At 41.4% G+C, this 23,211-nt stretch overlaps 2 protein-coding genes across 2 annotated transcripts in view; one reads left to right on the top strand and one right to left on the bottom strand.

Moving 5' to 3' along the window:
* Positions 1-1,851: 1,851 nt before the first annotated feature.
* LOC115358427 (transcription factor jun-D) lies at positions 1,852-4,006 on the top strand. Its single transcript, XM_030050405.1, has one exon. The coding sequence runs from the start codon at positions 2,030-2,032 to the stop codon at positions 2,849-2,851; it is 822 nt and encodes a 273-aa protein (XP_029906265.1). The 5' UTR covers positions 1,852-2,029; the 3' UTR covers positions 2,852-4,006.
* A 9,281-nt stretch (positions 4,007-13,287) lies between these two features.
* Positions 13,288-23,211, bottom strand: part of LOC115358028 (ras-related protein Rab-3A) — a 28,617-nt gene continuing 18,693 nt past the window's right edge. Inside the window, exons 3-5 of the mRNA XM_030049803.1 lie at positions 20,278-20,396; positions 19,133-19,257; positions 13,288-17,715 (exon numbers count right to left, since the gene is read on the bottom strand). Coding sequence (XP_029905663.1) covers positions 17,525-17,715; positions 19,133-19,257; positions 20,278-20,396 — 435 coding nt within the window. The 3' untranslated portion in view covers positions 13,288-17,524. The remainder of the gene's footprint in view (positions 17,716-19,132; positions 19,258-20,277; positions 20,397-23,211) is intronic.

The raw sequence follows: 23,211 nt of genomic DNA, 5'->3' as shown, positions 1-23,211 counted from the left end.
AAACAGCTTGTCTCCAAACGGTGCAAAGCAGATTTCCACCTCCTTCAGCCCTCAAAGGACTGGAGGCTTCTCTCCTTGAGGAAAAAGGGAATATGCCACTAAACCTTGCTCAGTACAAGGATGAGGCTTTATTCGCTGCTTTATATTAATCTGTAGTTAGAGTTTTTTGTCATTTCTATCTTTCATGTGTTTTTTAAATTGGATTTGGGCCAGTCAGCCACCTTTTTATCTGTTCCTAAACTGTCTTTGTGGTGCTGCACATGACACACTAGTCACTCAGATCGCTCAGAATGAATGTTCCCTGGTCATAAGTAAACTATTTCAAAGCTAAAAACTAGTGTTACTCTAATCCATATGGTTAAAACACTGCACTGAGGTGACCTGCCAGTGCTTAGCAAAGATCATGACAATTCATAACAGGAATTACAAGCACGGAATAAGTCAGCAAATTCATATTTATATGAGCCTGCATATGCATTACAACCTGCAGTTTTTGGTGCTTACTTGCTTCTCTTACCTTACATGAAATAGGAAAACATATGTGCGTTAGTACAGGACAATTCTGACTGATTATACCCTTGGATCAAGTTTCTGGCTGTTAAATGAGGCAAACACAGTCCCTTGAGCACAAAGTTCCACTTTTGATGCTAAATTAGTAAAAGGATGAAAACAAGACTTTGAACAACCAGTTCTCCCCAATACTCACCATGACATCAAACCACAATGCACTGCACTGTTTGTAGTTTATCCTCCCTCTCCATGGCAATAGAACAGTGACAAAGATCGTCTGTAGAGACGATGAATCACTCAGTGGTTTAAAAAGAAAAAAAAAAATCAGGGTCCCATGGCTCAGTCTGCACTAGGGGCGCCATATATGGGGGAAAAGTTAAGACAATTCCAAGGGCCCTTGCCTGACAGGGCCCCCCCCAAAAAGTAAAAACTAATATAAAATTATTAAACCATCATCGAGTGAATACTTTTTTTTTTTTTTTTCATGGGGCCAAAAATTCCTGGCAGCGCCCCTGGTCTGCACAACATCCTTATCCTAACCAAGTTTTCAGAATGTAGTGCATTTACATGGTAAGAGTATGAAAAATGTCATCTAAAAATGTTGAAGTACATACTCAGCTGGCTATACATTTTGAGTGTGCACGTTACTGTGCAGGATTGTCCCACAATGCAGCCCAGAACTACTCAGGGAGCAAATGGGAAGTTCATGAACAGCCACAGGGTTAGTTTTAATCCTCATGCAAGGGCTCCACTCCTGCAATGAAAATGATTATAATCTGGATTTTCAATTTTGCCTGATCTTAAAGTTATGAAACACCTATCAAGTATATTATACATTAAATTAAACAAATAAATAAATCTAAAATGTGAGGTTGCATGGAGATGCGAACATGGTGTGCCCTCTAGATGTTCTGGCAGACATAACATTAGCAGTGGCATGTAGAGAACCACCAGCCACAAAAACATCACGTTTTGACACGTTTGTCCACATTTTTCAGTTTTTCTATGTTGGCCCTCTGAAACTCATGGACGTTGTCATTACGATCTACAAACTGGAATTCCCAATCGCCTGACTTTGAAAGGAATGCAGCCTGAGCTCGCAACTCTGACTCAAAGCGCAAGTAATGGTAAAGCACGTGTTTTGTGTTTGCTCTCACTTTCGCTTTGCAACCATCCGGACCCAGCTGTATGCGGAAATCTGCTCAGAGTGAGACATCTTACTTTCTCGTCCTCTCTTTTATTCAAATAAAAGACTGGAAACGTAATTTCTGCCCAATGCGCGCGCTCTGAAGTGACATAATGGAACGTACGAGGGCAGAAAAGCACAGGGCGTCGTGCGCAGGCGTGCACTGAAACTTCTGCCCCGCTCGAGAGCGCAGTACAAGCGACGATTGTTATCAAAAAATTGAGATAAGTTTAAGGAAGATTCATTTAGCTACGCTGCGGTTTACATTTCGAGGTTATGGACAGAGCGCCATTTTAAAGCTGTGCCGAGTTGTACGACTTGTCCCTCGAAATAATGATGAAGAAGAATATTAACTTGAACCTGGCGGACGCCACCGATCTGAAGCCGCATCTCCGCGACGCCGAGAGCATCCTCGCCTCCCCGGACTTGGGTCTGCTCAAGCTGGCCTCCCCGGAGCTGGAGAGACTCATCATCCAGTCTAACGGAATGGTCACGACAACACCGACCAGCTCTCAGTTCATCTACCCGAAGACGGTGACCGACGAGCAGGAGTTCGCTGAGGGCTTCGTCAAGGCGCTGGAGGACTTGCACAAGCAGAACCAGCTGAACGGGGTCAGCCAGACGAACGGCAGCCTGGATCTAGGCACCAACATCGCCCCGGTCACCGTACAGCCGGATCTACCGGTCTACACAAACCTTAACAGTTACGGCAGCGGGCCACTGGGAACCACTGTCAACTACTCCACGGACACGGTCCCTTTCCCTCCTCCTCCGTCGCATCATCTCGGGGGAGCCCCGCCGCAGCCGGAGCTCTCCCGGGTTCAGCCGCCGAAGGACGAGCCCCAGACGGTCCCAGACGTGCAGAGCTTCGGGGACAGCCCGCCGCTGTCTCCCATCAACATGGACACACAGGAGCGCATCAAAGCCGAGAGGAAGAGGCTCAGGAACCGAATTGCGGCATCCAAGTGCAGGAAGCGGAAACTGGAACGAATCTCCAGACTGGAGGACAAAGTCAAAACGTTGAAAACCCAGAACACCGACCTGGCCTCGACGGCTAGCCTGCTGAGGGAGCAAGTGGCTCAGCTGAAACAGAAAGTCCTGAGCCATGTCAACAGCGGATGCCAGCTGTTGCCACACCAAGTTCAAGTACACTAGCCGAAGGACTGCAAAAACTGACCAGCATATAAGCTTCAAGGACTTTGTTGATGTTGGTTTTCTGTATGTAGCGTAGCACCGATACTTGTTCTCTCTTGCATCGAGAGAGGCACAGGCAAAACTCCATTCAAAACATTTGACAGTATGCGGTGGCTTCGCTTGTTGGCAGTTGAACTTCTCGGTTAGAATATAACCGGGGCCATTTACGAATCGTTAAGCTCCTCTGCTCCACTCGGCATATTGATAATTCAACCAAGCAGAACTTTATTTTGATAAAATCAGTTTTGATAATTGGTTGGTTCGCTGTTTGCCGCTGCCTTCCGGTCTGCCCCAGTGGTTGAAACTAAGAGTAGAAGACCGCTCGGAATGAGGTGACCAGTTATAAAAGTTGTAATTTCATTTAAATGTATGCATAAATATTTATTGGATATGTGCCGAATGAAAGATGTGCTCTCAAATATGTAAAGCGTCTTAAATCTTTTTGTACTCGGTGTTTACATTCGCCGGATAGCGAGGGACTGCAGCTGACAGATTTTATAATGCAGTTTGGCTTACAGTTCTTCGTACACGGGAGCGAGAGTGGCATGTATCGGGGCTATATGCAGTTCAACTTTAATGACAGACGGCACATATCCTTACATTTTTTGTTGGAAAATGTTTACAGATTGGCTGTCCCCATATACAGTCTCAAACCTGGACCAAATGTATTGATGTGTCATTTACATAAAATCAGCATTTGTGTCATAAATATTCGTAATATATATGTTGAAGCCATGGGAAATGCATATACCCATATTTGACATGAGCGACGTCCTGCATTTGCCATATATCACATTTCTGTAGAGAACAGAAGATTTGCATGTTGACAAACTCGAATGTTGCCCACTGGGTGTCATATAGGGCGCAAGTCGGTGTTTATTATCATAGCCTTTACATGCACCTGTATTCATCCATTTTGTACTCTAAGATGTCTTATTTCAGTGTTTTATTATTATTATTATTGTTATTTAAATGTGAAGCGTTGTCATCTTTCTGTTGCACTGTTTCTATCACTTCTACGTTTTTACATGCCGCTGTGTTCTGAATCAAACGCTGTTCGGCAATGGAAAAATAAATAAATAAACAAATAATTAAAAAAAAAAAAAAAAAAAAAAACAGCAACAACAAAACACTGCTTCCTCCATTTTGGTGAAACCCATTCAAAGTTGCATGCAGTCTGGTAGAAATAAAATTGACTGTGCAGCAACAAGCCCACTGCAGGTCCAATAAAGGGGTGGAGTGCCTCCAGTGTTGCTCAACAGAAATGTGTCAAGTTCAACAAAACTGAGATACAAGACTCTTCATGTCTGGTTACATACCGTACTTTTCTAACTGGATTTTTTTTTATTTGGAAGAATCAAATAGGCCCTACTTTGTTGTCTTACATTGCACAATAGTCTCCATACAACCTGCCATCAAGGAAGGCCTTTAGGAAGATCCTATGCAGGTTGAGTGAGTGAGTATGAGTCTGAGTGTATGAGTGTGTCTATTGAAAAATACAGTTGGATACTACAGAAATATCACAGACAACCTTGGCTCTATCAATAGTCTAGTCAGGGTATCATAGTGATACCACAGGAGGCTAAAACAATACATCTGTGCATAAGATCAATATAAACTTTATAATAGAGGACCACAGCAACACTAAATCAATATAAGGTTAGAAGCATTAGCGGTATGGTTATCAGGCTCAAAGTCCATTTAGATTAACTCATCCCTGAAACACTGATCGCTCTTCCTAACAGCAAAGTGACTGAGAACAAATCAGTGGAGCCAGGGTGTTATGTAATGCTAAAAATCTGGCAGCATCTCTCTGAAGTGTGGGAATCTGCACCAATCCAGTTCATTTGATGAACCATGGTATCTGTCTCCCTCTGCTGGGTAGTTGTGAAATTACACAACCTCTAATGCAGCAATGACCGATGGACTATTTGGTAATAACATTTGGACAAAGCTTGATTTAAGAAGCTCAGGCAGCACCTTATTTTCATGCATTCAGATGAGTCAAATTAGATTGACTACATAAATTGGATACTACTTATAACCTTACAGACCTGTCTTTTTTACGACATGTAGAGGACCTGATTCCCGCTGCAGATGCTGGCAAAGACATGTTAAAGGTGTTCTCACTCCAAGCACACCCCCATGGTCCACTTTATTGACTTAAAAGTGCCAACTGAAATTCAGGAGGAATTGCTGTTCTTTAAGTAAAAATAATTTATTTTATTTCTCTGTTGCTCTCACAGGGATGACATTGGCATTGATTTATACTTGAGATCAAACATCATGAATTGTCTTTGGCATCAGCTGTTGGTGTGTGACCACAAGAAAGGACCATTTTGATATCAAGTTTTGTATTTAACAAATAAATTCTTAACAGCATCTCTATATAGTATGTATATTCTGCTGGTTAATCTAGATATGCATTTTGATTTAGGTTGAGCCATCCATTTTAATGCAAGTTCACTTTATATTCTGACTTAATATGTTCTGGGAAATATATATATTTCCCAGACACACACACACACACACACACACACACACACACACACACACACACACACACACACACACATATATATATATATATATATATATATATATATATATAGTTAGATAGATAGATAGATAGATAGATAGATAGATATAGATATAGATGTAGATATAGATATATAGAGGTGTGCCTTGTCAGGGTGCATTTGTGGAATTTCTTGCCTTCTTAATGGGGTTGGGACCATCAGTTGTGTTGTGCAGAAGTCAGGTTGGTACACAGCTGACAGCCCTATTTGACAACTGTTAGAATTCATATTATGGCAAGAACCAATCAGCTAAGTAAAGAGAAATGACAGTCCATCATTACTTTAAGAACTGAAGGTCAGTCAGTCCAGAAAATTGCAAAAACTTTGAATGTGTCCCCAAGTGCAGTCAAAAAAAAATATCAAGCGCTACGACGAAACTGGCTCATATGAGGACCACCACCAGGAAAGGAAGACCAAGAGTCACCTCTGCTGCTGAGGATAAGTTCATCCGAGTCACCAGCCTCAGAAATCGCAACTTAACAGTAGTGTTGTAGTCAAGACCACACCAACTGAGACCAAGACATTACTGAGACTAGAGAGTACCGAGACCAAGACATTTGGAGGTCGAGACCGAGACGAGACCAAGACCATATATATCTTAAAGAAAAATGACAGGTATCTCTTTTAAACTAAGTTTACTTTTAAACAAATGCAACAGCAACAAAAACAAAATGCTGTTGTTTTCTAACCAGCACAATGAAACAAATCACAAATCTAAGGAAATTTGTTGCTTGACTTCTTGTAAAACGTACACCATCATACTTTTTAAAACTGCATTGACCCTAACAAGCAATCATAAATATGTCATTTCATAAAGAAAGATTAAAAGAAAAAGGAATAAGACCTAAATCAAATAAACTATGTGAAAAAAACATTTCAGCAAGGTTTCTTGAACATGAGTCTTTAACTTAAGCAATTTGAGAACAGTTTGCATTTTGGTGCTTTGACAGCTATAGTTTGACTCATTTCAGGATGATGAAATTGAATACTGAATATAAAATTCCATTTATGAACTTCCATTTATATTTTAATGAATATTTATTAGGCTAAATAATGATTTTTAAGGAACCTTGCATGAATGCTATTTTTTAACATATATTAAAGCATTATTACACGAGAAGGTGTGAAGTTACAATAATGACATTCAAGCACACCCTCGAGTGTAATAATACGATTATACAACTATTACCAATAAAATAAAATGTGTAATCAAAATGTATTCATACTGTGGGCATTTCGCTCTCAAAATATATAAGTTTTTGTTAGTATTCACTCCGTTTCAGCGGAAATACATGAGATCTGACGTTAACTAGTCTTTGTCAGCCAGCCAACTTGGGCTTATCAAAACTGAATAAATACCACACATAGCAACACAAGACTGCTTTGCTAGCTCAATCATGTTACAACTAAGCATTTTTTCATGGACTGATAGTTATACTTCTGTGGACGTCATTTTTAATCTAACAGGTGCTATGACAACAACTCACCAGCACAGCCGATCTACAACTAACTTATATTAACAGTTATATTTAACCCTTTGATGCATGAATTATGAAAGCCTGAGTCCAGATTTTTTTCTTATGTGTTTTTACACTTCCTAGGGCATGAATATTTCTGAGTCTCCATACTTCTTTCAGGATGCAGGACTGCTATTACCATGTCATTCTACTAGTATTAACATGTTTTCAGCAAAAAGAACTGACATTCTCTGCATAAACCTCAATGGAGGGGAGCAGCAGAGAGCTTTCTAACAGCTGATATGCAATTCAATGTACAGATGCAAACAAATTGACAAATTAATTAAGTCAATGGCCTAGGCAACACATAAAGAATAAACAAATGAATAACGATTAATAGGCTAATTAATAACTGATAAAGGATAACATTAATAACAAGAACTAAGTTAAAGCCTGCACATCTCAATGGAAAATCTTAGGTACTGTCCGTGGTGCTGAATCCGCCGCAACGGGTACTGTCCGTGGTGCTGAATCTGCCTCAGAAGGTACTGTCCGTGGTGCTGAATCTGCCTCAGCAGATATTGTCTGTGGTGCTGAATCTGCCTCAGCGGGTACTGTCTGTGGGGCTGAATCGGCCTCAGCGGGTACTGTCCGTGGTGCTGAATCGGCCTCAGCAGATAATGTCTGTGGTGCTCAATCTGCCTCCGCGGGTACTGTCCGTGGTGCTGAATCTGCCTCAGCAGGTACTGTCTGTGCATTCCATTCTCTTTAATATAGAAATTAAAGCTCCACAAAATTCAGGGAGGATCTTGTTTGGCTCTTCTTTACTTACACCTGAGAAATCAGCAGTTTGACAGGTGTTTGACAGGTAGTCTTGTAGACATATGACGGCCCAAGACATTGACCGGGCCACACTGGCTTCATTTCTTGACCTCTCCAGCTGATCCAGCTCTTCACTCGTCACTCTCGCATATCTCGGCTTTATCTGTTCTGTCTTGTCTTCCTCGTTCAGCCATTTATCCAAACTTAGGTCGCTAAATAAATCAAAATTGACATTGGCTAGCCGCGCTGTCATGCTCATTTGAGCACATTCTAAATGTCTGATTGACCAGTCAGATTGCTCGGTTGGATCTACCTGTTGTATAATTTTTATCCCACGTACCCCTTGGAGTTCCTCCACGTACCCCCAGGGGTACGTGTACCCCCATTTGAGAAACTGCGCTGTAGGGTATATGCCCACATCAGCATAAGCACTGACATCTTCTGCTAAATACACAACCATACAGGAAATCAAGTTGATCATATAATAATGTCCCCTACTGTATCAACCTCAGGGGCTCTGACAGCTATGTCAGAGCTAAAACTATGACACTGCCGTTTGGTTCCTGTCCGTTCTCATGTTTATTCTATGTTGATCCCCTCCTGCATGTTGCCGCACGTCAGCCTGTCCACCATGAGCCACAGAAAACACTCGCCGACACGTTTTGCCTTGACACGTTTTGCCTTGTAGCCTACTCATTTTTGCTTTTTGGGACGTGGTGGAGTGTCGGGCGTAGCCGACATCTTTAAAACACGCGGGTGCCCTGGTGCGCGGAGTGCGCAGCGTCGGTGTGTGTGACTAGGCAACCCGTGAAAGGAGCAGGCAGGCAGGCTGCGTCTCTCCCACAGAGAGAGATGCAGCCATGGGAGGTGGAGGTCTATCCGCTGTACCTCGCGTCAGCTCCTGCCTACGCGGGTCCTGCCACGATTAAATTAGCTGCCTTTAACATTTCCTGTGTTTTATTTTGTTCATTATTCAGTGTTGATGTGTGTGTGACAGACGTGTATGGGGCATTTATGAAAATACGGGACAAATTGCGCAACATTTCATTGCCAATTTAAGGACGATTCCGTATTTTACGGGACGGGTGGCAACCCTATGCATGGCCATGAAGAACTTATGCAACAAGAGAGAAAGCCAGCCAGAGTTTGCCGACATTTTTCATGACGATTTCCCGGGGACGCCAAACATAACCACCGCTTCTCCAGCCGTCTTTATCCACTCTGTGTGTTCAGGTGGCGTGCCACTCAAGGTGTCGCAAAGGCTGTGTGACACCGTGAAGGCAGCAGCTGCACTTTTCTTTTTTCTCTTATCAAAGTAGTGAGAGCCTGGTCTCGACCGGTCTTGATCAAAAATCCCGAGTCTGCCCAGTCCGAGACCGAGACAAGACTGAGTGAAAATGCCTTCGATTCCGAGACGAGACCGAGACCCTCAAAAAGTGGTCTCGAGACCAAGACCGATCTCGAGTACTACAACACTACTTAACAGCACCTCAGATTAGAGCTCAGATAAATGCCACACAGAGTTATAGTGGCAGACACATCTCTACATCAACTGTGCAGAGGAGACTGCGCGAATCAGGCCTCTATGGTCAAATAGCTGCTAAGAAACCACTACTAAGGAAAAGCAACAAGCAGAAGAGATTTGGTTGGACCAAGAAACACAAGAAATGGACATTAGACCAGTGGAAATCTGTGCTTTGGTTTGATGAGTCCAAATTTGTGATCTGCATGGTTCCCACCGTGAAGCATGGAGGAGGAGGTGTGATGGTGTGGGGGTGCTTTGCTGGTGACACTGTTGGGCAATTTATTCAAAATTGAAGACACACTGAACCAGCATGGCTACCACAGCATCCTGCAGCCCCATGCCATCCCATCCGGTTTGCGTTTAGTTGGACCATCATTTATTTTTCAACAGGACAATGACCCCAAACACACCTAAGGGCTATTTGACCAAGAAGGAGAGTGATGGAGTGCTACGCCAGATGATCTGGCCTCCACAGTCACCGGACCTAAACCCAGTCCAGATGGTTTGGGATGAGATGGACCGCAGAGTGAAGGCAAAAGGGCCAACAAGTGCTCAGCATTTCTGGGAACTCCATTTCAGGTGACTACCTCATGAAGCTCATCGAGAGAATGCCAAGAGTGTGCAAAGCAGTAATCAAAGCAAAGGGTGGCTATTTTGAAGCATCTAAAATATAAAACATGTTTTGAGTTATTTCACACTTTTTTGTTTACTACATAATTCCATATGTGTTCATTCATAGTTTTGAAGCCTTCAGTGAGAATCTACAATGTAAATAGTCATGAAAATAAAGGAAAAGCATTAAATGAGAAGGTGTGTCCAAACTTTTGACTGGTAGTGTAGATAGATAGATAGATAGATAGATAGATAGATATAATGTAATTCAGTACAAGTTTTGGTTTTCTGAGATTGCAAACTTGCTTACATTCATAGTTATTCATAAAATCTTCATTGGTGCACTGGCTCTGATGCTGCTGCGGCTACATTTAACAGTAATGTAAAATTTAAACTAACATCTTGATACTAAAGCTGAAGTAGACACATGCATCACAAATTGGTGATCTATAACAAATTTAGAATAAAATCACTGCAAGCCATCATTGGACTAACTACTGAAATTGAATATTTGATTAAGGCGATGCAGATTTGGCTTGTGAAAAGGATCCAAGAGAAATTGGGTGAGGACTGAGTTGGTGACATAAATCATCTTACATGAAGATTTGGCAAATATAATGACAACCAAATAAAGAAATCTCATATGAGTACAACAGGATTGAGTCTTCATTTTGTCTTCACAGCTTTTGGTCAGTGACCGGGGAGTGTCTGTTCACCGCTGCCTGGGCTGTGCTCAAGGTCAAGAATGAAGCTTCAGCCTATTGCTATTTATTGTAGGAAACACAACACAAATGTATGCATGATTATACTTTGAATTGTGGTATAATGAAAATGTTTAAGTGACTGTGATAGTAACTGTTGTCTATCACAGTCATTTATCAAACAAAATGTGGTTAATTGCACTCTGTTAGAAATCACTGGTCATATGTTAAGACATATTTATCATAGCTTCCAGTGTTATGCTTCACATTTAGATGTTTTGTATCACTTAATTAAACTGAATGGCCTCATCTCAAACAAGTTTAAACATTGCAGCTAGTGGACATAGTGTCGAGAAGTAATTCATTTTTCTCCATGGAAAACAAAAGAAAGGACAAAAAAAACACCTCTGGTTGTGAAGCCATTTGCCACTTTATGTTCGCATTTGACCCTTCCAGTTCACATGAAAAAAAAAAGGAAAAACAAGAAAAACATGCTTTGGGCATGTTAACCTCTGTAAGTTAATCATAGTTGACACGGCTTCCAGTTTCATGCAACACACATCTAGCACTTAACTGGAAATCTGTGCACAAACATAGGATATCAAGCTCTTGAATTAAAAGAATGTTCTCTTGATTATTGACTGGGTTTAATTTCCATACTCTAAGTTTGGAGTCCATAAGGTAATGTGCTGCAGTGTTCATAGATCTATCTAAAGCAGTGCCCCCCGTGTCCAAATCAATGTGGATCAAAAACCACCTGTCCTCTCCTGCACCCTTCTTTTTAAAGTCCTGACATGAATAGATTTCTGTATTATGTAACATTCCCTTCCTTTGCCGTCCACATCCCATATCTTTTGTGAGGATTTTCCTTTTAAACGTCACCTTCTTCCCCCAAGGCTTTAATCCAGTGATGAAATATGAAAGAAAATTTGAAAAAAATATGAAATATAAAAAAAAAACAAGGAGAAATGGCTGCAAATATATATATTATCAGTCTTGGTAGATGAAATGGTGGTAAATTGTTTAATGCTTAAAAAATGTTTTGTCAGTCTTATCAGCCTTGTCAACACCCAACCCCAACCCCATCTGCACACAAAGAAAAAAAAAACATTCTGAAAGATTTCTCCTGACAGCTGTTCACTCTATGTACTTCAAATAATTTTCAAGATTTCTAAATAGGTCACATTTTGGCCATCAACATGTAATAAAATCTGGAAAATCATCTGGAAAATCAGTGATCAGACTGATATCAATCTCATAGAAAGATGTTACAATGTAAAAAATATTAAAACCATTCATTCAACCTTTGCCATGGGCAGACAAATTTGCCATATATCTAAAAACGTATCTATCAGATTGTCATGAAATCTGGAAGAACTGTGAAATTTTTTGAATGGTGTTGTCTTGTTATTAGGAAATAGAACTGTGTACTACAATACACTACACTGATGCTAACGATATAATCCCATTGAAGAATAAGAATTGCTGAGTTACTGCGGAGAACAACATTAACTGACACGTAACTGATAATCAAACTGACATGGGAACGTAAACCTGAATTTGAAGCAGCAGCAGCAACAGGAATTTCTCTCTCTCACATGAGCAGGCAGTCTTTAGCTGCAGGTAGTTCCAAAGAGAATGCAAAACAAGCAGGAAAAGGCCAGATAACTAACATACCTCCACTCTCCACTGGGGCTTCTGTGTCAGCTGCTCCAGCTTGCAAAGAGTTGGACGAGAAAGACTCTGACCTACCTGCTGAGGTGCAGCGGGTGTCCTCACTCCTAGCTAAGCTGACGAAAGAGCAAGCAGTGCCAACTGTCAGGGCCATGGCCTCCCTCTGGATGGTGAGGTGGTCAGTCACTGGTGGGGAAGATCAGGTCTGTCTGCTTAGGTTGCCATCTGCCATGCTTGGGCCAGATGCAAATAACATGCTCCAGCAGGCCAAAGATGCCTGCTGGTATGCCTGGGAGATGGCAGGAGTGCCCTGGCAGGGCCGTGAACAGTGCGTCTCAACAAGCTGGGCCAGCCCAGCTGGCCTCTGGGGCTCCAGGTGACCCAAGGTTTTGTTTACCTCCTCTCAACACAGCACCTGTCCTGGGAGATCCTTGGGGACTCCTGGATGGTTTCTACCATGACTCAGGGTTATCATTCACAGTTTCTATGCCCGGCCCTGCTGGCAAGGTCAGCCACGTTTGCATTGGTGACAGGCTCTCAGTACCAATTTGCTACTTTCTGTTATTTTCAGACCTCAGAAAACCTCTCTAGAATTCCTTAATAAGACCGTACCAGTGATTTGTATATGTATATCTATCTATGTATATGTCTTTTCTCAAAGCAAGCAGTTATATTTCAGAACTCCGATATCATTTCTCCTCCCTTTTATCTAGCCATAGTAGCAGAACATTATAAGGTGGATGTTCAACATTCAAATTTGGAAATCAAGGGATTTTGATTATATTTTGTGAAATCTTTAGTTCCCCCACATGATTTGCAAAATAATTTGTTGCCATGTGAAATGTGAGTAAATTTTAGTAAATGGGTGAAACATTCAAAATTACTTTCACTGAAAATAGGAAGGATAACTTAATGGGCAAAATCAGAATAAGCCTATACTGTACGAGATCACACCTTTAACCTGGATTTATCTGGTCATTTAAATAGAAAAAAGCAGGTTGCACTGATATTCAATACTGAAGAAAAATGTTTTAACATCACAAACTTTATTTTTGTTATTTTATTTTCTTCCACAACATGTACAGCAGGTTTTTGTAATGTTCACATTTCGACAATTTGACACCATGTTCCCTTATCATTACATTAATTACTGCATAATAGTTGTTCAATTCCCATGATAGAAAAAAGTACAAATTAAATGTAAACCAGGTTAACAGTGCTTTGTGGAAAAGTATTCATGGATGAAAAAAAAAAAAGAAATGGGAAAAAAGCAAACATTTTAAATTTAATCCTCATGCTAGAATGAACTGAGGACAGTGTGTCAAGGCAAAATTGTTCATTGTACTTCAAAGTGAGGCGACAGGATAAAAACATCATACTAAAACACCCAAAAAGGAGGTTCATTTTCACTCACACTTTGGTTGCATTCAAACCCAAACAATCTCAAGGTGTCGCTGTTGCAAATTTGGGTTTACTGATGGGCCTGAATGAATCTGATGGGGACAGTAAAAGATCTTAGAGGGCAACTTAAAAATACAAATTGTCTCACTCAAACTGGGTACTCATACAATGCCTGTTATGATTCCTTAAGAATATAAAAACAGGTACAGTGTGTGTAAAGGGAAGTCATTCACTTTTCACTCTCAAAGTCAAATTCAACAAAACAACATTTGTACCTGTCTGTCTCTAATGGGTCCTACTGACACCTTTGTTTTAGGAAATCAAATATATTTTCTACATCTCTGACAATTAACCCCTTTGTTGACCAGTGTCCTCTCATCGCACAATATACTGTCAAGATTTCCTACAGTCACCTACACACTGTTTGACAAAGAACTTGAACAGCGACATCTTGAGACCAGTCTGGTGCGATAGTGTCCAAACATTTGCCACCACAAATACAATGTTACTGCTAATCCAAGTTTATCACCCAATCTGATTATTTTGAACATGATGATTATTTTGTCGTGATGTCAAGTTCACCACAGTCCTTGTGTGGCCTGATGCAACATTTATGATGCAAGCCTGAAATCATCCCAAATAAGTATGTTCCTCTAATCTTAGGTCTTCTTAAGATGTTATGCACTACATTAGAAATAGCAGCAATTAGTACCAATCTCACCCCCGAGGTACAAAATCTTCAAAAAGAACAGTCGACTGATTATCAACATTTTTTTTTAAACCACAAAATACAGATAAAAATGTCCACAACATATTCCGTCAACTTTAACAGCCAAAACCAGAGGATTGGAGGAGGCAGTGATAATGGACCAAATAAATTGCGTGTTTTTGCGTGCTAGTAGAAGATCAAAAGCCTTTACCAAGCTCGATGGCATCTTGTTTTGTCTAGATACTGTGTTGTGTATTGCTTTGTAACTGAGTGACACATTCATTCACAAGCAGGCCTAAAAATGGATGAAGATATAGCTCAGCTCTTAATGGGTTTTTAGATTTTTACCATCTTTTGTTGATCTGTTTTTTTTGTTTGTTTTTTTTTTACTTTGTTTTTGCAAGCCTGGAGTCAATACAACACAATCCACACATATGACTCATAGGTATTTACAAATCTAGAAAGGAAGACATTTCGGAAAGGAGAACAGTTTAAAATTCTGGATTCTGCTGGAAAAGAAACAGTCACAACCAGTAAGAATTCAAATGTAAGTGGAATTAAAAATTTGCCTGATATTGTCACGATCATCACTGTCAACATTAGTGTCTTAATCACCACTCCGCTCCTAATATACCTGTTTCAAATTAGGATGCTACACATGACTCAGCAGTTCATCACTTTAAGTCTATGAATCTTTCTCTCATCTTATGATTTTTGTTTTTGTCTTCTCTGTCTATAGGTGCTGTCGTCCTTCTCTTTGTTTTCTTCTTCACATGACTTCTCTAAATTATCAGGCTCAATTTCTTATCCTAGCATGCATGCAATCCACCGAGTGGCACTTCGACTGAGGTTTTTAACTTTCACAACTGATCTGCAGTGCTTGCCCTGACCTATAATTCATAATTAGGCATAGTGCAACTTCACCGTAACCCTTTGCTGCAGCTTGACTCCAACAGTTCCAATAGGGCAGTGGTTTTTTGATTCCACCATTACAGATGTCTTTTTAGAAAGGGGGAAATTCACACAACAGTAGAGTCGGCGTGTATCCATTTGATTTTTGCATTTACTGCTACTGTCCATAACTGTTTGGAACCACATTTTTACAATCACTGCAGGACAGCCCCAGAAATTTGTTGCGCTGAAGGTTGGAAAGTTGCACAGTGGTCATTTCTTGTTCACTATCACATTCGATTGATTTGTGTAGCACTCCACTCTCCACCTATTTATTTATTTATTTGCATTTGAAGTTCTTTTGTTGTACCATATGTATCGTGATGTGCTGTGTTGCTCTCTAAGTTGTTGATATGTCTCAGTATAGGCGCCTGTGAGACAAAATTCCTAGATACCTGTATTTTTCTTCAGCAAGAAACTCCCTGTCTTGAATTCCGTGTTAAGACCGTAGTTGGTGGTTCGATTAGATTTAACAGTACATGAATCCCCTCAAACCCAATTCCTTGTGTTTAAAAGGAAACTGAAGGGTTCATCTCTTGCAGGTTCATTATCAGAGGAAGGCAGTGCCAGACCCCTAAATGACCTGGATGTTAGGTAAGGTGGGTGTGTCAGTACAGCTGCTCAGCGGAATGACAGCTCAAAGGGCTGATTTGCAAGATCCTCCTTGCCCTTTGTAAAATCCTCTTCCCCATGGAATAACTAATTTATGTCTATGATATTTAGGGGTATTGGGCAGCCAGTTTGCAAAAAAAAAAAAAAAAAAAAAAAAAAATGCAGCTGTAAGTGCAGCTTTGCAAAGTTCAAATTTAATCATTTAACACAGGAGCTATGAGAGATTTCAGGTCATGCAATGCTGAAAATCAAATCTTAGTGTATTTTGAAGATCATTACTTGGTTCTAAACATCTTAAAAAGTAATGCTGTGCAGTCTAATCCGCATGCCCCCCCATGTTGACATGATCAATAACTGCAGCTTGCCTGATTTTCCAACTTGGAATTCAGACTCAAAGGTTCGTTCCACTGAATTTTTCCTGTTAGGAAATGGGAATTTCCAACTTTTCAACATCTCCAGAAACATAGCGTACAATCAAACCAAGAGGGAAATGAGATGGTATAGAGAGGAGTTGCCACTGATGCAACCAATTTCAGACACTGACCTCATATATTTGATACTCTGTTATTTTCATAGAATGTCATACTTTTTAAAATTCATTTTCAGAAATGTATACCTGTAGATTATTATATATTGCACAACATTTATATACACATTTAAAACAAAATAATTAAATAAAAGGTGTCCCTTCTTTGTTAATATTTTCTAACCTAGCTATGTCTTGTTCATGTATTTCCTGCCCAGTGTTTACTGTATGCAGAGATTTGAGAATAACCATCAGTAAACAAAAAAAATTGGAGAAAAATAAAAACAGAAAATTAAAAGGCTGAGATGAGAAATGAAAAAAAAAGAAAAGAAAAAAAAGCATTTACTAATATCTGCACTGTGTTGGGTTTAGATGCCAGTTGAGACAACAAATCAAGCATAAATCCATGTGTTTTTGGTTCTGCATGTATCAAGAACCATATAGGAAAGTATGGAACGGTATTCAACTGGATCAACCCTAACAACTGACCGGTTCACAGGACAACACATGACTCGGCTGTGGTCTTTCTCAGTCCAAAAACCAAGGCTGACATCTTCTCAAGACATTTGACTGACATAAAACAAAGTACTGTAAACATCGGAAGGATTTAGATAGGAGTCAGAGGGCGGACGCCGTCAAATCCTTCTTATTAAGACCACATTGAGGAGCAGGGGAACAAAGGAAGATGGGTCAGAGCCAGGAACATTCAAGAAGCTCAGTTGAAATGAGTCTGAAACACTCAGGTTTGATTCAACTCACTTTGGTATCAGAACCAAAAGCTTTTGGCTCCCTGACAGTGAGGAGGCCGATCTGAACGCACCTCCAGCTTCGGAGGCCAGCATCTCCAAGCGTTTCAGACTCTTTTCAACCTGGTTCTTGCGACCAGCAGCCAACACTCCTTACTAGCTTAACGGGAGGAAGCAGGAAAGTGGGTGAACGGGTGCCGGCGCAGGGACCCGAGGCCCTGGGCTCCCGCTGGAGGAGGAGAAAGGAGGGATGGGGGAGGAGGAGGAGGAGGAGGAGGAGGAGGGTGGAAATATGGTGTGGGAGGGGGGATAGTCAGCTTTAACATGCACAGTCCTGGTGAGGAGGGGCTGGCTGCTCCGTAAGCTGGGGCCCCTGTTTGGCCCCCGTCACCGCGGGGTCCCCGGCATCCAGGCTCTCCGACATCTTCTCACAGATGATGTCAACCAGGCGCTCGAAGGTCTGCTTCACGTTGATGTTGTCCTTGGCGCTGGCCTCGAAAAACTCAAAACCTGGTGGACAGGAGGGGAGGCTGGTCAGAGAGGTCTGAGGGGCTCACCGGGTCAGGCGTAGTAATGAGCTTACGTTAGTTTGAATGCATTTGAAGGGAATTATCCATTATTTTGACTCTGCACTGCATGCCTTCCCAACATCACGACCGGTTTCATCCTAAATATATGGGACAATAACACAGGGAAAAGACGATGCCTTCGTGTAGCCATCCGCACATATCACACATGACAGACGCAACAAGACCAAACAGACAAAAGAGGGAGACTAGTCGAAAGAATGTGACGTCTGTGACAGGCAGAACTAGTAGAGACACGGATGAAAGCAAACCAGCAAACACTGCTGACGGAGCAGCTTCAGAGCAGCAATTAACAGAAACAGCCGGCTGTCAGAAAACGTTCTGTCAAAACCTTCTTCAGCGGGTTTCTTTATACTTTGAGTACATTTAAGAGCCTGTACTTTTTACTTTTACTCAAGTAAACACATTTAAGCAGTGCTTCTACTTTGACCAGAGTTTATTTTTTAGTCAAGTATCTGTATTTCTACTGGAGAAAAGAATGTGTGTACTTTCACCACCTCTGCCTGCACACAATCTATACCACAAGATATACTTGAGCAGGTTGGCAGTAGACAGCATGTACAAAATGGACAACACACACAATACAATATATACAGTACTGCATTTCTATAGTGCTGTTCTAGTCCTCTGACTACTCCAAGCTTCAAAACGGTTTGACTGACAGTCACCCATTCACACACATTAACACACTGATGGCAGAGGCTTTACAAGGTGCCAAGCTGCCCATCGGGGTGTCAGTGCAGACTGGCACATTGGAGAGGCTCTGCTACACTTCAAAGGAGCAAAACCTTCATTAATATCATTAATAGCTCCTGTGTTGAGCTGCTATTTCATGTGAAAAAGGTCTGTGGGCTGGGATGGAGAGAACATTTCTGCTATGGATTTTGGAAACAAAGTTTGAAGGGGAGAAAAGGGGCTATAAACAGCAAACTAGCTGATCCACATGAGGTTTTATTGACTCATATCACTCCATTTCAAAAAGTCTCCACAAAGCACACATTAGTTTTGTGACTGTAAGAAGGCTCTGAAATTGCATAGTGTAGGTTTAAGAAAGCAAAAAAAATTGATTTGGTAATTGCTAATTCTGTAAGCTGTATATTCACACCAGTGGTTATTTAGTAGCTGTTGTCACAGGTTTTAAGTTGTTGGTGTCTCATTTTAAACTGCAAACGAGATGAGTCCTCTGCCACAGCAGTGAGAAACAAATAGCCTGGACAACAATTAGGCCAAAGTGGTGTTGGGTTTTCGAGTGTGTGCATGTGTGTATGTACATGACAGTGTGTGTGTGTGTGTGTGTGTGTGTGTGTGTGTGTGTGTGTGTGTGTGCACGCTGAACTCACCGAGGTGTTCGGACAGCTGTCGGCCTCTCTCCCCGGCCACGACCCTCTCGTCCTCCATGTCACACTTGTTCCCCACCAGCAGCACCTGGGCATTGTCCCACGAGTACGTCTTGATCTGAGTCGACCTGCCGTTACGAAAAAAACACAGCATGGGCTCAGCCAGGAGGCGGGAGGGCTGTGTTCTCACTGTAGCCCAAACTGTCCCACTTTTTTTTTTCTTTTTTTTTTTTAACAGTACATCCCAAACATTCATAAACTTGCGCATAGCACCACGGAGAGCCATTTGGCAGTCTCTAGGTAGCACAGCAGAATGGTGCAGATGTGTATATCAGGTGATGTATTATCATAAATGCAAAGTGAAAAATGTTGGAAAGCAAACTTTTTTTCCAGTAATCAATCTCAAGACATATTTGACTGTGAGCTTCCCATTTTTAAAACGGACATTTATAAAATTGTTTGAGAGGCTGGAGAGGATTTCCCTATTGGATTATGTTGAAGATGAGCAAGAAGCATCAGGGGAGTGCTACACTTCTTGTATTTAAAGACAGCAGTCAGGTTGTAATGTGGATAATTATGAATGATGAAAAATACAAAACTTATCCTTTAACCAGAACACCATCTCTACTCACAACCAGGCCTCAGTGGTGAAAAATGGTGAAAAAAAATCTTCCAATTAAAGAAAAAAATCTGGAAATGATCTTGGTGCACAACATAACAATGCACATCAGCAAATTATTTATGCTCATGTGAGTGTGTTTGCTCTGTTCTTACTTATATTCTATGTTCCCAGGCTGTGTCATGTTACAGTTTGCTGCTGCAGCGACCCCATTTCCCTGCGGGGATCATTAAAGTTTTATCTCTGACAAGAGGATAAAAGACTATGAAAGTGATCACTACAGTGTCTGCTCTCTCAGCAGAAACAAATCAGTTATTTCCCATGATGCATCATGGAAATTTGAACCAGACCAATCTCTCTGTCCATCCATTTATGTTTATTTGCAGAGCGGTGCTGCTCAGTTATCTGTGAGATACCTTCCGTTCCACGCAACAGCGCCTCTCAAAGATAATGTCGAGTCACACTCCTATTATCAGCACTGCTCGCTCGCTCGCTCGGTCATGTGACGAGCTCCTGGCCTATCACGTACCAGTCCTGGACGGCGTTGAAGGACTCCTCGTTGGTGATGTCATACATGAGGATGAAGCCCATGGCTCCGCGGTAGTAGGCTGTGGTGATGGTGCGGTAACGCTCTTGACCTGCCGTGTCCTGGGGAAACACAAACAGCAGGTGGAGGCGTGGTTCATGTTGTTCTCACGTCACAGTGCAGCCACGCCCAACAAGCAGCGGATTCAACTCTGAGACCCTCATATGCTCTCTTTAGAAAGACTCAAAGCCTTAGTCTTTTCCACAGTTTTGGCCCACATAGGATTTGACACCTTAAACTACTCTTCCTCTATCTCAATTCAACTACTCACCAGTAAAAGACATTTTCTACTATAAGTTGTGATGACATCTTTTATGAGTTAGTTAGTGTTTTTTATTTTCATATGAATACTTTGATGAAAGTGTTTTCAAGTATTGGGAACCGCAGTATTGAAGAGTAACTAAACCTGAAATCCAATCTATGAAGCCTGACCTCTAATGGTGAAAAGTAGGGTGTCTGGTCTTTAGTGGCAGGTCACCACCTGTTGTTCTCTATGATGGTGACATCACCTGCCACCAAAGACCAGACACCCTACTTTTCACCACTAGAGGTCAGGTTTCAAAGATTTGGGTTTGGGGTTTGGTTACTCTTTAAAGACTATGCAGCTTTGCACATTGGCTGCTCTGACTGGCAGCAAGATATAATAGTGATGTCAGTAAACTGCAGAAAATGAATATAGTTATAATATCTTAATATCTTCTAGATTACAGCCAGGGTGGACACTGAACAACAGCCACATGAAAAGCTATCTTGAAGAAATGCTGCTGCATGCTCATAGCTTTTGATGCATCTTGCATTTTAGTCAGGTCAACATTTTAAAATGTAAACAAAACATGAATTCAAGACCTTTGAAGACCTATTATTGCCACCAGGGAAATGTATTGGAATAATCCCACTAATTCAACCTCCCACATGTGGCCAGCTGTGTTTAGTACAGCAGGTAGGATGCAGATTGTGCCAGAAATCCTCTTCTGCTTTACTTGAAGAGTGGACATGCAGCACAAAGAGACCAGTCGTTTATTTGTAGAACTAAAAATTGGAAATCATCAGTTACTAGGATTGTTGGATGAAAAACTACAAAACACAGACAGCTGAAAGATGAGAGAAGCTCACACACATCATTACATCGTGCAGTGACGTGCCACACTAACACATCATTCCTATCGCTCTCCAGCACAGGTGGGGCATTAAACAGACCTCTGGTGCTTTCTAAAGCAGCTGACTCTGGCCGAGTCGGGCTGCCAGCGGAGGACAGTTCATCGGCACCTCCAGCCACTCTCGTCTGGCACGCCAAAAAATGATTGTGCCTCGTTCTGTTGCCGCTCTCTCTTTCTCTCGCTGGCTAGCGACCCAGCAGAGGTTGAATTACAGCCCTAAGCCCTAATGAATGCTTAGGGAATTAGAGCCCAGTGTTCCTGATACCCAACACCAGTGTCTCTGTGAGCTGTGCAGCTCAAGTAGACTGACATATAGATATACAGAAGATATACAGAGACATGGATTTATGTATATCTAAAGATAAACTCTACATAGAGATTCAGATAGAGTAGAAAGGGTGGAAGTCACTCATTTCAACTTCTCTGTGACTTTTGTAAGTAGAGTAAGTACTGTTTGTAAGTATGTTTTGAAGTCTGTAGTTTTATTTTTCCTTCAAGGACACCAGTGTCAATTAGAACTGCAATTCATTTACTTGTAGCTTGGATTTCTTGAGTCATTTTGCAGTGCATGCCGTGTAGAATTAGATTCTTAAGTACAAACCTTACAGAGTCAAACCTAGCTTGAAGCAGCACGACAACATGTTTAGCAGGGATTGTTTCCTGGAGGACACCTGCATTTCTTCCTGTGGGTGTCAGGTGATGTTTTCCCCCCTTACTATTGATTATAATGCTGGTGATCCAGGACCTGAAGGTTATTCAACTCCTTACATTCATCCAAGTTGCTCTGAATAAAGGCATCAGCTAGCTGCCTAACATGTAAGTGTAGATAGTGCTGCTGAGTGGTGTTACATAATGAACAGCCTGCCCTTCTGACTGCTGCGAGCTCGAGCTTCCATCTATCTAACATGCTAAATTGCACAAACATATTATCTGCAAATAACACAAATTACAAATGCCATCATTTCAAGATCATTAATATTAATTTAGCAAGACTGTCATGGCTTGGGCTCGGGGGATCACAGTGTGGCACCAGTTCCCACATGAGTCAGTGTAGTGTGAAGTCCCATTCAAATTCAGAGACAGTTATCTAGAGCTGAAAATCACTGTAACTATAAAAGATGTGACTCACTGTAAGCACATAGAATATATCTTCCCACTACAGATAACTACATTTTGGTTCAATTGTTAGAAGGCGATGACAACAATTAAATATTTTCATCAGGTCTGTTCTGGATGAGCTGCAGGCCCTGCTCCCTCTGTTTAAAGATTGTAGGAGTGTGTTCTGCTGGGACTGCTGCTCAATTAAAACGAGTAGCAGAAACATTAATACTCATACATTTTGAGCATGGGTGTTGGATAAGTCATCCACAATGGACCAGTCATCATCAGAGGACGGTGCACAAGGATTATCTCAACCTGAACATACTGCAAAAAGCCTCACAAAAACTGTAAAACCACTTGTATACCAAGCAAATAGCTTTTACACATTTTTTCTCACCCAGCCATTCCACAGGAAACAAAACAAAAAAATGTGACACTATCGTTTACATGAGCAGAAGTCCTGGCCGGCACATTTCACCCTCACCACCACTTGGTGTAACTTGATGCGGTTTTGCTGGTACATTCAAGCTGTGTGGATACTGAACACGGTCTGCAAGCCAAACTAGCATTAACTAAGTTAAATAGACGCACCTTTGACGTCCACACAGGCCTTGCAGAC

This window comes from Myripristis murdjan, chromosome 4 (genome assembly GCF_902150065.1).
Source record: "Myripristis murdjan chromosome 4, fMyrMur1.1, whole genome shotgun sequence".
NCBI lineage: Eukaryota > Metazoa > Chordata > Actinopteri > Holocentriformes > Holocentridae > Myripristis > Myripristis murdjan.
The sequence above is the reverse complement of the archived record's forward strand: the minus strand, read 5'-3'. Positions and strand labels throughout refer to the sequence as shown.